The sequence below is a fragment of the Chinchilla lanigera genome, unplaced genomic scaffold (assembly GCF_000276665.1).
Source record: "Chinchilla lanigera isolate Chin_1 unplaced genomic scaffold, ChiLan1.0 scaffold00040, whole genome shotgun sequence".
NCBI lineage: Eukaryota > Metazoa > Chordata > Mammalia > Rodentia > Chinchillidae > Chinchilla > Chinchilla lanigera.
The window spans coordinates 4680724-4695341 of NW_004955441.1; the positions used below are offsets into that span (position 1 = coordinate 4680724).

Here is a 14618-nt window from a genome sequence, read left to right on the forward strand (position 1 = left end):
AAAGAAATTTATACCAAGAATACTGAAGGATGAGAGTCAGATAAACAAAAAATTTCTCACAAAGTTCATTATCAGTGATGCAGCTTAACTTCCTCCCTTTAGTCATAACTAAAATGATTATAAAAGCTAAATACTTTACATAACTAATTATCTGTTTAATGGCAAAAATTGCTAAATTTGTTCAATAGAAAAATACTGAAGGTTATTGTATCACTCATGTTAAATATTTGTCTATGGTTTGAGTAGCAAATGAGCTCCACATGACAGCTGAGTTTTGAAAAGGGTACTGCAAGCTCTCAGAGATGCATCCTTAGCATATGAAAATAAGGTAGGGACCCATGCCACCTGATTTTCATAATATCCCAATACATTCCTCCAAAATATTTACAATTCAAGCATTATGAAAGCATTTCAATGACTGAATTTTCAATTTGTTCATTTTGTCAATTTCCATGGAATTTTCAATAGGATGGAGGCAAAGTCAGACACCTATATACGCTACCATCTGACTGGAAGACAGCTTTGGCTCATTTCTAGGCTGGGTTGATACAATGCTAGTATATAAGAATCTTTCTATGTACAGTCTTGAGGGGTAGAGCACTGGCTTCTTAAGAACTTTGAACAGTTCCATTATTTGCACTGTTAGTACATCTCTAGGTTATTTTCTACTTACTAACAGAAAAACTGCAACCATGGGTATGAAACAAACAGGGAAAAAGACCATTTTGGTTTTCAGAATTTCTGTGATATAAGGAAAGCAGGGGCTGGGGATTTAGCTCAGCGGCAAAAGCGCCTGCCTGGCAAGTGCAAGGTCGTGAGTTCGGTTCCCGGTACCGGAGAAAAACCAAAAAAAAAAAAAGTTTAAAAAAAAAAGGAAAGCAGACACTGAAGATTTTGAAGGTAATTAAAGCAACTGGTAGAACAATAGCTTTGTGGTCATCCATTAGTATGGGCACCTGATTGGGATTTCCCAGGATCATACAAATGTTAACAATACCTTTCTTCACTTCATGAAGAATAGACAGGAATTTACTAAACACAATGTAGAATTCTACATATGCAGGGAAATACAAGCTTACATCCAGGTTAACTCACTTGATTAAATAAAATCTTTCAAGCCCGCTCATTAACCAAAGCATGAGGATAAAGTATTTTCAATTATTATCCATGTCACAAGATAATAATTATCTTAATGGGTTAAATACTTATGGATATAATTTGAAGATTGAGAGCCTCTGGTATGCACATTTTAATGAAAAATGGACACTTGACAATTTATTTTTAATATTTAGATTAGGTTTTGTCATTTGAAGCAAAGGAAAAAAGAGTATGAAGAGGAGCATAGCAGTTGAAAGGACCAGAGTTGCAGGACAGGGCCCTAAATATGGTAATAGTCATCAGAATCTCAAAAGCCTATGGGTCATAGGTCAAGTGGGTTCAGAAACAATATTAATTTACTGCACATCAAAATGTGTATTCTAATTAAAAAGAGAGAGGGCCTTTTAATCAACATCGGTATTACACTATTCCATTCAGATTTTCAAGAGATTCTTCTTAGAGATACTAACAGAGGACTTCTAGGGTATAAAATTTTGTTTTATTTGGCAATGCTGTAAAAGCAGCTGCCTGACACTAACCATACTCTTTGGACTTTTAAAACATAATAATTATGAACTATTTTTATTAGGTGTCAGACAACATGAATGTGGGAAAAAATGAAGATAGATGATGTGGAAAGCACAGTTATGTGGGAGTTAACAAATGAATACTAGCAATTAACTTCTGTCTTTTTTAGTCACAGAAAGGTAAAATTGCATCAGAATGAAATAATCACTCTGGTACTATAACTATCACACAAATAAGGTAAATTTTAAAATAGAAATTATTATAAAGAAATGCCTGTTTACCCTTAAAAATAAACAGAACCTTTAATTTAGATACTTTAGTAAAAGTAGACTCTCAACTATTCTTCAGAAATGTTCAATGTTCAATAGCTAAACTTTAGAATGGTACCAAATCTACTTTCAAAACTGTTAAGTATCTGCTTACAAATATTTGTTCAGCATTTACGAATATTAATTTATGAAACACATTATTGCATTTTTGTCCTTAATAGGTATAATCTTTGTCATGTGTTTTATGCAAATAGTTTCAAGGGGAGCTAAACTAAAAGTTCATTTTAACAATGGTCTGGTCATTATAAATGATGGGGCTAGTACCGCAGATAATAAAGCTCACTGTTTTGACTACCTAATATGTTTACCAGGATTTCTCAGGGGAGAAGTAGGTGTAGGTTTTTGTTCTTCCTCTATCATTTCCAGCCATTGAACTTTTAATTATCCACACTACATCACGTCTCATTTCCTCAATAAGGACAAGCTAAACCTGTGTTTCTTCAGGTCCGCCTAGTGAATTAGAACTTCAGAAGTAAGTGTCTCTGGGGGAAATTTGAAACAGTTTTCAGATTCAACTGAGCTTGCAGCAACCTGAACAAACCTCAATTTTAGAAAATAGTACAGGAATTGCAAAACTATACTTTAACAAATGTTTTCTGTGCTCCTTCAGCAGAACAAAAGGGCAGGGACAGTTGATTTTTCCCTGGTCTTCTGTATCTCTTTTGTGCAGTTGATTTATTTATAAAGAGCTAGAGGGTGAAGATGACGCATCATGTCATACAAAGACTTTAGCCAGTGCATCAGCTCCAGCGCTGGCTATATAGCATTTGGATGGGTGGAAAGCTACATCATGAATTGATTCTTCAAATTTTTTCCGATGAGCTGTGAACTCTTGGATACATGTCTTACTTTCTAGATTCCATAAACGTATTGAACAGTCATGACCTATATCAAAGAAAAACAAATTGAAAGGAATAATTATATTAACATGAAAATGATAAGGACAAATACATAATCCATAGTTAATGTACTTACTGCCAGACATCAAGTAGAGGCCATTAGGATCAACTGCTAAACTTGTAACGGCTTCTAGGTGGGCTACCATTGAATGGATCAGTTTGCCTTTGGAAAAAGAGATTATTACTCTCTATTGATGATTTTCTCCATCTTAAAGATATGCCAGCCATCACATTACACTGATTGCTCCAGTCATCCCCTTCTATGTCCTTACTGTATCAACAACTTTTTCTACCAGCTAAAACAGTACATGTTGCTCTCCTGCCTCTAGTCACGGTACTGATGAGGAAAAAAAAACAGCTCAAATTTCAGATTACACTTTTGTCTTTTAAACCACAAAATAGAACTCAGTAATTTTTATATGGTCATTAACAAGAAGGTGGACAATAATCACCTACTTTTCATCTCTTTAGCTTCAGACAAATTATGACTTGATGGGAACAGAGGATACAAATTCAGAGGAAACTGAGACAAACACAAAGAAACAGGAAACGTACACAATTTTGGTGGAAACAACATATACAAAGTTAGAAACATAAATTACTAATTGTCATCAGCTCAGCATGGTCAGCAAAAGTCATCATTTTTATAAAGGCCATCAACAGATGGTCAGGGAAATATGGCTGCTAATATAGAGTGCTTTCTTGCCAGTGCAGCTCTTCATGAAATTTCCTTTACATTGGAGAAGTGCAATCCAGTAAGATTTCCAGGAAGGAAAGCCCCACGCCCAATTCAAAGAAATCAGGACCAAAATTTTATTATAAAATAGAAAAAATAAGCACATGGGAAAACTAATAAAACCAAATGATTTTGCAGGTTTTTATTCGCAACACTGAATAGCACCAATCAATAACAAAATAACTATATACTGAATAACTGTATTCCATAATTAAAGAATTTTAAACAAAATATAATCATACATCTCTATTTCCAACCTATTTCTCCATTCTGCTCATGTACTGCAATAGATCAAAGGAACAGATCATTTTTATTACTGTTTGAATTAAACTTTTCATAACAACCCTAGTGATAACTCTGGCTCTCAGGCCTAACTATATCATCTACTCACCATTAAACAAGCCACAATGATTCTATGTTGTATAATGAGGATCAGTCTTAGCATATCTGAATGGAATGAACAGACACTAAGCCAGGAAAGTATTTCTCAGAGCCTACTTCCTGCCTATCAAGGCATCAAACACAAACAATTAAACTACGTTTTAGAAGGGAAATTTTTTTTTTGCTTTTATCAAAAATGAATTCTTAATACATTTTTACCTGTATTGTTATCATAGAATTTGATGTGTCTATCTTCATGAGCAGTGATACTGATCGGAAGAGTGGGATGACTGATGACTCTATTTATTTGGCAGGAGGAGCTAGACACTAAAAAGTAAAAATTTAAAAATTAATTTTTTTAAATAAAAATTAATCCAAACTATTTTTTGACAAAGGTGCCAAACATGTTCATTAGAAGGATAGCCTCTTTAATAAACAGTACTGGAAAAACTGGTTTTCCACAAGCTGAAGACTAAAACTACACCCACGTCTACCACCATATACTAATGTCAAAATGGATCAAAGAGCTAAGTATGAAAACAGAAACACTAAATCTTCTATAAGACAAAATAGGTAGAACTCTAGAAGACAGAGGTATAGGCAAAGACTTTACGAACAAAACTCCAATCATACAGGAATAATCAACAAATGGGATTTCATCTTATTAAAAAACTTTTGCATAGCAAAAGAAACCACCAACAGAGTGAAAAGACACAGTGGGAAAAAATTTATGCCAGCTGTTCTTCAAAGGACCACTATCTAGAACATATAAAAAACAGAAAAAAATTCAGACCCTCCAAATTAAAAGACCAATCCAAAAATGGGTATCTGAGATGAATACACATTTCTCAGAAGTACAACTGGCAAATAAATATATGAGAAAACATCCAATATCACTGATCATTGTGGAAATGCAAATTAAGAAAACACTGAGATTCCATCTTATTCTGGAAAGAATGGCTATTATCAAGAAAACTACTAACAACAAATGCTGGAGGGCCTGTGGGTTAAAAGGAACCCTTCTCCACTGTTTATGGGAGTATAGACTGGTGCAACCACTGTGGAAATCAGTGTGGAGATTCCTCAAAAAACTAGGATTAGAGGTTCCACTTGACCCAGCTATTCCCCTTCTGGGTATCTTTCCAGAAGAACTAAAAGTATCACACCACAGTGATATATGTGTACCTATGTTTACAGTGGCATAGCTTGTAATAGCTAAATGTTGAAAGCAACCCAAATGCCCATCAACCAGTGAATGGATAAAAAAGATATGTTTTTTTGTTTCTCTTGTTTTTTAAAGGAAAGAACAACTGGGATGGAGGAAAGGAGAAAAGAAGGAGGACAAGGACACGGACGGACACACACACACACACACACACACACACGATAGCTAAGATAACTGTACTACTAATTTCTATTGGTTTATTGAAAGAAACTGTTAATGCTTAATTGTTTGATCAATCTTGCATACCTATATCTGGTAATCTGAGCAACGACTTTGAAAATAACAATATGTAATATAACAACCATTGTTACTTTCCTATCACCTTGTTTTGAAATTCTGTGTAATTTTTATTGCTTTTTGTTATTTTGTTTTGTTTTTTTGTATTTTCTCTTTAAAATAAAATTTAAAAAAATAAGGAAGAAAATTGAGACATAGCTAAATGGATGAATCCTGAGACCAAAATTATAAGTGAAACAAATCAGACACTGGGATGGAGGAAAGGAGAAAAGAAGGAGAATAATATTGCATTATCTCTCTGGTGTGAGAAACTCAAAAGTAAGAACAAAAATGTACAATAGATTTTGTGAAAAAAGAAACTATTCAAAAGGAAAAAGGAACTAGGGAAGGGCGAGGGGGAAAGGAAAAAAGGAAAAGAAAACAATGAGAAAAGAAGGCTAACATGAAAATAGAGCTTTGTGAATAGGGAGGGAAAGGGGGTTTGAAAGGAGGGATAGGAATAAGAAAAAAAAAAAAGGAGGAATCAAGATATATCATGTATAGATACAAATTCCCTATAATGAATGTGATCATTATGTATACCTAAACTGTACCATAAACTTAAAAATTAATCCAAAGTATTTTTTCACATATAGAACTGAACACTCACCTAAAAGGAAGAAAAAGTAAGGCAACTTTAGGTTGCTCTTTAGTTCATTTATTGTCTTATTCTTTCCATAATTTCAATGTTAGGAAATGAGAACTGCCTGAGCTACATTATACTGACATATCTAGCTACTGGTATGTAAGAATTAGAACTTCCTATTCTATTAACTATCACCTATGGATGCCATCTAAGGCTTGCCTAACCCCAATAACATTTTTCATTCCATACTGCTCTTGATATTTTTGCTGCTTTACAAAGGTTCCATCATCACTTGCATGCAGATAATCTTCACATTTAAATCTCACCTCATTTTACATACAGAACTCTGTAATGGAGATTTCAATGATACAATGAACCATGAACCATAACCTATTCTAACTCCACTGCCACCAGACGACTCAGCAAATCAGATAACTGTCTAAGCTGCTTCCTAGTTATCACAGTTTCTTTGGAAGCCTTTTATTAAAAGAGAATCAATAATTAAGAAGAATTTAAGTTTAGGGGGTTTTGCTAAGATACTTTTGTAAGAAAAATCCACAAATACAACACTAATTTAAGATATGTCATGAATGAATGTTGGGCTTTACCAAAAGCTTTTTCTGCATCTATTGAGATGATCATGTGGTTTTTGTCTTTACCTCTGTTGATATGGTGTGTTACATTTATTGATCTGCATATACTGAACCATCCCTGCACTCCAGAGATGAATCCCACTTGATCATGGTTTATAGTCTTCTTGATGATTTGTTGCATTCTGTTTGCTAGTACTTTATTGAGGAGCTGTGTATCTATGTTCGTTAGGGAGACTGGCCTGTGGTTTTCTTTTTTGGTTGGGTCTTTCTCTGGTTTTGGTAATACTTGCCTCCAGGAATGAGTTAGGGAGATTGCTTTCCTTTCAATTTCATTAAAGAGCTTGAGGAGTATTAGCGTTAAATTTCTAAATTTCTTGTAGAATTCAGCTGTGAATCCATCAGGACCTGAGCTTTTCTTTGTTGGTAAGCTTTTCATTACATTTTCAATTTCACTGACTCACACTGAGTTATTCAGAATTTTTATATGTTCTTGATTCAGGTTTAGTAATTTGGAAGAATTCAAAACCTCATACCACAGTGATATATATGCACCCATATTTACAGTAGTATAATTTGTAATAGTTAACTCTTGAAAACAATCCAAATGCCCATCAACCAAGGAATGGATAAAAAAGATGTAGTATTTTTATACAATGGAGTATTACTCAGCTATAAAGAAAGATAAACTAGAGGCTTTTATAGATAAATGAATGTAACTAGAAACCACACTTATAAGCGAAATAAATCAGACTCATGTGTAAACAACATATTGTCTCCCTAGTGTAAGAAACTGAAAGAGTAGATAAGATACAAAAGGTACAACGGGTATCATGAAAGGGAAAGAAACTGCTCAGAAAGAACTAGGATAGGGAAAGGAGGAAAAAATACACACACACACGTGATAGCTGTTAAAGGTACTACTAATTTCTACTGATTCAATGAAAGGAATAGTTGGTGTTTATACTGTTTGATCAATTTTGCATGCCTGTGTCTGGCAATATGAGCAACTACTTTGAAGATAACAATATGCAATATAATAACCACTGTTAATTTCCTATCACCTTGTTTTCAAATTCTGTACAGTTTTGTTTTCTTTTATTATCTTTAAAATAAAATATGTCAAAGTTTTTAAAAAGTTGTTATGTCACTTCCTAGGGAAAGGAAGGGATGTCCTCATAACAGAGGCCAAGTGGCAAAATTTGAATATGAATAGCAACTCAGAATGCAATATTGAATCAATGTTAATTTTTCTGATTTTTATCATTTTAATATGCCTTAGGAATTATATGCTAAAATATCTAGGGTAATAGGGGCATATCTCTCAAATGGTTCAGAATTATACACATATACAGAGAGTGAAAAGTACATGAAGCAAATGTTAAAAACTAGTGAATATGAGCGATGGCCAGCCAGGAATTTTTGTACTACTTGCAACTTTTCTTTGTACTATTTTACAAGTTTAAAATTATTTCAAAATAGCTTAAAAAACTAAATCCTACAATAGGAATTATAAGTTTACATTCACATAATAGAAAATATGCTAAAAATAGCCTAATCCTACTGGATTTTCATTTTGTTCTTATGTGGTTCTTAAAAACTAAAGATATTCTAATGGCAGGTGGTCACCCATCCTGTTATCTAAATACAGAACAAAAATATCACTTGATGGCATGGGCTAGTTCTTGGTCAGTTCTACCTGATTTAGATAATCTGAAACAAAGAGATGGTTACCTGCTTAGTTTCAAATTCATACTATATATATTTTTACCAGAGATAACACGCCATTAAGCCATATAGTTTGTAATGTTTAGCAGGAGAAAAGAATAACAAAAGAGAAACCCTGTAAGTGAAATATATGTCCCGAGAATAAAGCTTCAATTACTTTGAGAGCTAGAAATGAATATGGTGGAAATCAACTCCTGGAAGGAAGCTATAAAACAAGAAGTCTTCCATAATAATCCTTTTGAGAAAGTTTCTCCACTTTATGGCAAATCAGAGAAGTATGCAAATGCAAAGAACACTAGAAATAAACCGAGCCTAGCTGTTTTAACAATGAATCCAAAAAACAATCCTCCAAATAGCTTGCAACTTAGAAATGATTACCTTTTCAGTGGGTCAAGAAGTATTAAGTACCTCTGCCTTTATGAAAAGGGTAATTATTCTTATTCTAGCTACATCCTTTAAATGTACATTTAAACCTCTATATGAAATTTACTTTCTCTCTGATGCACGTTTAGTTTGAACTCTAATCAAAAACAAAACATATCTGAAATCCTGCCAAATTCCAAAGTACAACAGTATAATCAAATAGCAAAGGGGTAGGTCAGAATAGAATGGAATAAAATATGTCATTATAATATATTACAACTCAAAATAATTATCATTTAGTCCAATAATGTTGCTTGGTTAAAAACATTTCTCACAGTCTTTTGGAAATGTTTCCAAAAGCAGAAAAAATGTCTTACAACTCTATGAAAAAATGGCATAAACAATCTAGTTCAATTTATCTATCTTACCCACCAAACTTTACAATAACTTTATAGCAGACATTAAAAATCAACATCTGTCCCTCAGGAATTTCAAAGAAGTAGCTATAATCTCAAAGTAATTTCAAAAATGCTTATATCTTTCCTAATTTCATATTGCCTTTTAAATTTTACTACTGTACTTTAGATCATATATTTACAGGTGATTTTATTTATTGAAAATCTAAAGCCCATATTTTTTCATTTAAAAAAATTCACTTTTTCTAATTCCATAATCTCAATTTTTATTGTCCTGCTTTTATCTTTTATATCCCAATAGCTCCAAGTTCTATTCACGCCAACTTCTCCACATAAATCCTTCAGCATATCAGAAGAAAACCAAGAACAACAGATTAGTAAGGGAAAATGAAAGCCAAAAATAGGATAAGTGAAATTTTTGAAAAGGAAACTGAAGAGGCAGAAGAGAAAGATAAGCAAACACATATGTGCACATATACCTTCATGTGTACATGTTCACACACCAGCACTTGTACACACGTGCACGTAATTATTTTCAAAACTAATTTTCAAATTGAAATGTGTAAGCAGTTTTCTTTATCAACTGCAATCTAAACTGCATGCCTGGATTATGACTAACTATAGAAAGCAAATTGCTTAACCAAAAAACCACCAAAAACTAGAAAGATCTGTAATAGCTTCTTTATAATCTAAGAAACATTTTCTGACTTTCTACATCTAAAAGAAGTTTCAGGTTTGAGATTCTGAAAGCCATGTGACCTATATTCTAATCAGTGTTGAGCTGTATCCAGTTATACTATTAAAATAAAATTAACAATGAAATAATAAAATAAAAATAGATTTTATATTCTATTCAGAATAAATACTGCTTTCTTACAGTAAAACTGAAAATTAATCAGTTGACATAAAATTAGACTCAAAAAGTAAAATTAACTTTACACATCTGTGGAATACTCAAATGCTATTTTACATAGTATAGTTATAAATGTACATAAACAACTCACCCTTAAGTCTACTGTAAATCATTATATTCTTCTAAATCAGTGTGTTCTGAGATTTAGAAGGCGTAACATTTTAAGGATAGCAGTTATAATCTAAACTAAAAATTGATCCAAACGTAGACTATTTAAAGTTGGTATACATACTTGAATCTAGATTGGATTCTAACGTGAGAATACGTTGCTGTGTCTCCATATTGAAGATGCTCGTATATCCTTTGCTGAATGATGCTACCATATGGCTTGGGTCACTGCTCACTAGATCCACTGAGGCAGGGATTCCCAATTCTAAAAGAGTTAGGACATATTCAGAGAATAGCAATAAAAAGGTTTACTTGCAAATGTGATAGAAGTACAGGAGAACAAATATAATGGTATGATTTCTTTAAAAGTAAATAAAGCTTACCATTAGAACAAGAATCAGCTAATAATCATTCAATAAAGATTTTTTTTTGATAATGTTTAGCCTTATTCTATTTTACTATCATTACATGCTTTGTCTTTTATTATTCTACTAGTATATTCATGGAGTGCAAACTTAAATTTAAACAGCAAACAGAAAACAAACATGGATTACAATTTTGCAGCTTCTACCTTAACACGGGGCTTAGAGTGGTATAATGGAAATTCTTCACTTAAAAAAAAAAAGCATAAGCCAGACTGGTGGCACACGCCTTTAATCCCAGCACACAGGAGGTTGAGGCAGGAGGATCACTGAGTTCCTGGGCACAGCGATCCTCCTAAGTTCAAGGCCAGCCTGAACTATGGACAGAGCTAGCAAGACCTATCCACAAACACAAACACACACAAAAAAAAAAAAAAAGAAGAAAAATCTATCCTGGGTTGGCAGTGTGGCTCAGGGATAGACAACCCTAGCTTGCATGAAAATCCTAGGTTTGATCCCTAGCACCACAAGAGAATAAACGTCATGATATTAATGCAATCAACTCATCAAAATCTAAAGACAAATTACGCTAACTGAGTAAAGGAAGTATTTTTATTTACTATCTAGAATATTTAAAACTTGGGAGCTTATTTATAAACATGAAAATAGAATATATAAAATAAATATAATAACCTGACTTTTATTTGGCTCAATATATAACTAAAACAAGCTAACATTCAAAAATGTGTGTAATGCAGAAGTTAAATGGCCAATAAGAAAACAAAAAAAAGTTCTCAACATAATTAGCCATCAAAGAAAAGCAAAACTTAAAACTAAAATGAAACGTAACTACACATTCACCACAATGGCTAAGTTAAACTGACAACATCTTACCAATATTAGCAAGCACGTAGAGCAAACTGAAACTCTCATACGCTGCTGTTAGTAGTAGAAAGTGCCATAATCACTTTGAAAATAGCAACTCTGCCCATAACAGCTCAAAATTGAAACAACTCAAGTGTCTTTAAGTGTCTTTGTCAAGAGGTAAATTAATAGATAAATTATAGTTTAGTAAAGTATTATTAAATAGTAAAGAGAAACACAATAATTTGCAGAAAAATTTGTAAAAATTAGATACAAAAGAGTGCATACTAGATTATTTCATTTGTATGAAGTTTTAGAAAAGATAAGCTAATTTATGATGAAAGAAATCACAACAATGCATACCTCTAGCTGGGAAGGAAGAGAGGGGATTGAATGGAAAGGACACAAAGGAGCACTGGGAAGTGAAAAAACTATTTTGCTTCTTGATCTGTGAGTTACAGGATTGTACTCTTCATTAGACACATTGAAATGTACTCTTAACATCTGTATTTTCCACTACATATGTTATGCCTCATTTTAAAAAATATAAAATCTGTATTCTCACCAAGTCTTGTACTTTTAAGAATGACATGTAAGTTGGAAATTCAAACAATTACACTTTTGTTCATTCAAAAAACCTTCAAATTAAATTTAAACAGCAAGAGTTCATAGAATCATTTATTAATTTCTTACTTTTATAATGAGATTTTTAGTAACACATTCAGCACAATAAAATTTTAAAGTGTATACCTTGATTATCATTAAATACAGTGAGTGCTGGAGCAACCTCAGTTGTGTTCCATAAACGAAGAGTGCCATCTGCTGAACAGGACAACAAACGCTGATGTGCCGCACTGTAAGCCAAACCCCAAACTGCATCTGTGTGGCCTAGCAGAGGGCCTCTCAAAACAGAAGGATCTATTCAAAAGAGCAAAAATGCAAAATTAGGAGAAAAAAATGGTAAAGATACTTAGGTTCCAGGGAAGGTAAAACACATAAACAAAAGCACATGATAACAATACAAAATATACTGCCTAGTTTCAATTACCCCCCCCACCCCCGTACTGGGAATGGAGTGATTATTCTTTTGAAATGCAGTGATTAAAAACAGAATTAGAAATATACAAATGTAGAGCTTAAAGCTTTAAAAATAAAAAGCACATATTTGTCATCCTAAAATATTAAGTATATCCTTGCTTTTTTAGTCTTCTCATTCACTTAGTTTTTTTTTAAAGTATATTAATATAAATCATTTGAATTTAATCTACCTTTGGAGATATCACAACTCATGTTCCCTAAGAAAGCAAACAGAGGTCTGTCCTTCCTTCCTCTGAATTTCTTTAGCACTTTGACTATATTCCTCCGGCTACTTCTCCTATCGTACAACGGACAGTAGTTATTCCTGGGAGTACCTAGGGAGCATGACTTTTATAGTGGACAGGAACTGAAACCTATAGGAATACCCAAACCCTCACACGGTAGCAACCAAGGTGTGAGGATGTGTACACAGGGACAGGTGGAGGGTCACTATGCACAGTTTCATGCTAACAGTTAAATTGGAAACTTTATTAATCTTCACAAAGATTCTATGAAGTGGTGACTTTAAGATGGCTCACTAGTGTTAAGTACAGAAATGCCAATAGTGTTGTATGTCTCACATCCTCAAAAGTACCATAAAATATTTACTTAAGACTGTGTATCAGACGCTATGATGGATGCTGGTGCCACACACATGATTAAGACACAGAACTATCCCTGTCCTCAAAACACAATACTAAAAGTACAGTAACTGACAGATACCAATTACCACAGAAACTAAATGGGAAGATGAAAACCTCTCAAAGATAGTGGCATCTACAGCATACAGATATCAACCAATCAGAGAATAGAGGGAAGGTATCCCTGGCAAGGTGACAGCATCTACAGAATTACAGAAGGAAAAGTAGTCTGATGATACCAGGAAATTTACGAGCAATTCAATATTGCTGGAGTATGGCATCTGAGGTAGGGAAAGGATGAGATAAGGGCAGTAAGTTTACGACAGGGTGTCTATATGACACATTAAGGAACTTGGAAATTATCCTGAAAGCTATCTGAGATTTGGTTAAGAATTTCCCAGAAGCAGTAGGTAGATCAGTTGAGTTTTTAATAAGGTAACCTTGCTGTGGTATAGAAGACAAACAGTCAGAAGCAAGATAAAGGGACTGGTTGGTAAAATGGAAAAGTGATCATAAAAACCTAAGGTACAGCAAGGTTACATGGGCCACAGCAGAAGGAGTAAAGTCAAGAAATACTTAGGGAGTTGTACTACAAAAATTAGAGAATAGGCTACGGATAGTATGTTACAACAAGGAATCAAGGAAAACTTAGATTTCTAGTTGGGGTTAGGTTAGTTTCTAGTAGTCCCACCAACTAAACAAGAAGAAACACAGAACATGCTGAAATTTAAGGATAATGAGACAACCATATTGAAATTTCTTGCCAGGCTTGGTAGTGCATGCCTACAATCCCAATACTTGGGAGGCTGAGGCAGGAGGACTGCCAAGAGTTCAAAGCCAGCCTGGGCTACACAGTGAATTTAAGGCCAGTTTCAACTGCATAGTGAGGCCCTGGCTCAAAAAAAAAAATTCTTAGATTCTGGAGCTTAAAAACATTTATTAGTCAACAGCCTAGAAAGCCACAGATATAGACTCAGTCTACCAAGGAATGCACACTGCAAAGAATGAGTTAAGGCCTGGGTCTTGAAAAATAACACTGCTTAAGGCAAGAAACATAAAAGGACTCCACAAAAGAGAGAAAAAAGAAATCATCCCAAACTGTCAAGCCAATATATAAAGTTGTAAAAGAATAGAAGTCTAAAATGGAACTAAGAATGGGACTCTAAAAGAGTGGAACGTTTTCAATTACAGCTGACACAGCTAATAAAAATAAGGGTTGTCAAATATTCTTGGATTGGGTAATTAGAAAGTCACTGACAATCTCGCTATATTTAAGTGATATTCCTAGAAGCCATAATGCTCAAAGATGATCCAAGGGAAAGGACATGAAATTCTTAACTAGTAATACATTTTCTAGATAACACCATCAAAGAAACACTGATGATGAAGAAACCAGACTACACAGAAGCTAGAGGGGAACAGACAGGGTCAAGAAAATTGGGTCAAGTATGTGCCATGCTCTCACCCAGAATTTACTTCAATGCTGAGGGGACAGAGA

The 14618-nt window shown here is 33.7% G+C and overlaps 1 protein-coding gene across 2 annotated transcripts in view; it reads right to left on the bottom strand.

Annotated features, from left to right (window-relative positions):
- Positions 1-1476: 1476 nt before the first annotated feature.
- The window catches only part of Strn (striatin, calmodulin binding protein), a 99037-nt gene continuing 85895 nt past the window's right edge, over positions 1477-14618 (bottom strand). For both annotated transcript variants that reach the window (XM_005390861.2, XM_005390862.2), the window contains 5 exons: positions 12153-12320; positions 10301-10441; positions 4191-4298; positions 2931-3017; positions 1477-2840 (listed from right to left, as the gene is read on the bottom strand). In XM_005390861.2, coding sequence (XP_005390918.1) covers positions 2671-2840; positions 2931-3017; positions 4191-4298; positions 10301-10441; positions 12153-12320 — 674 coding nt within the window. In that variant the 3' untranslated portion in view covers positions 1477-2670. The remainder of the gene's footprint in view (positions 2841-2930; positions 3018-4190; positions 4299-10300; positions 10442-12152; positions 12321-14618) is intronic.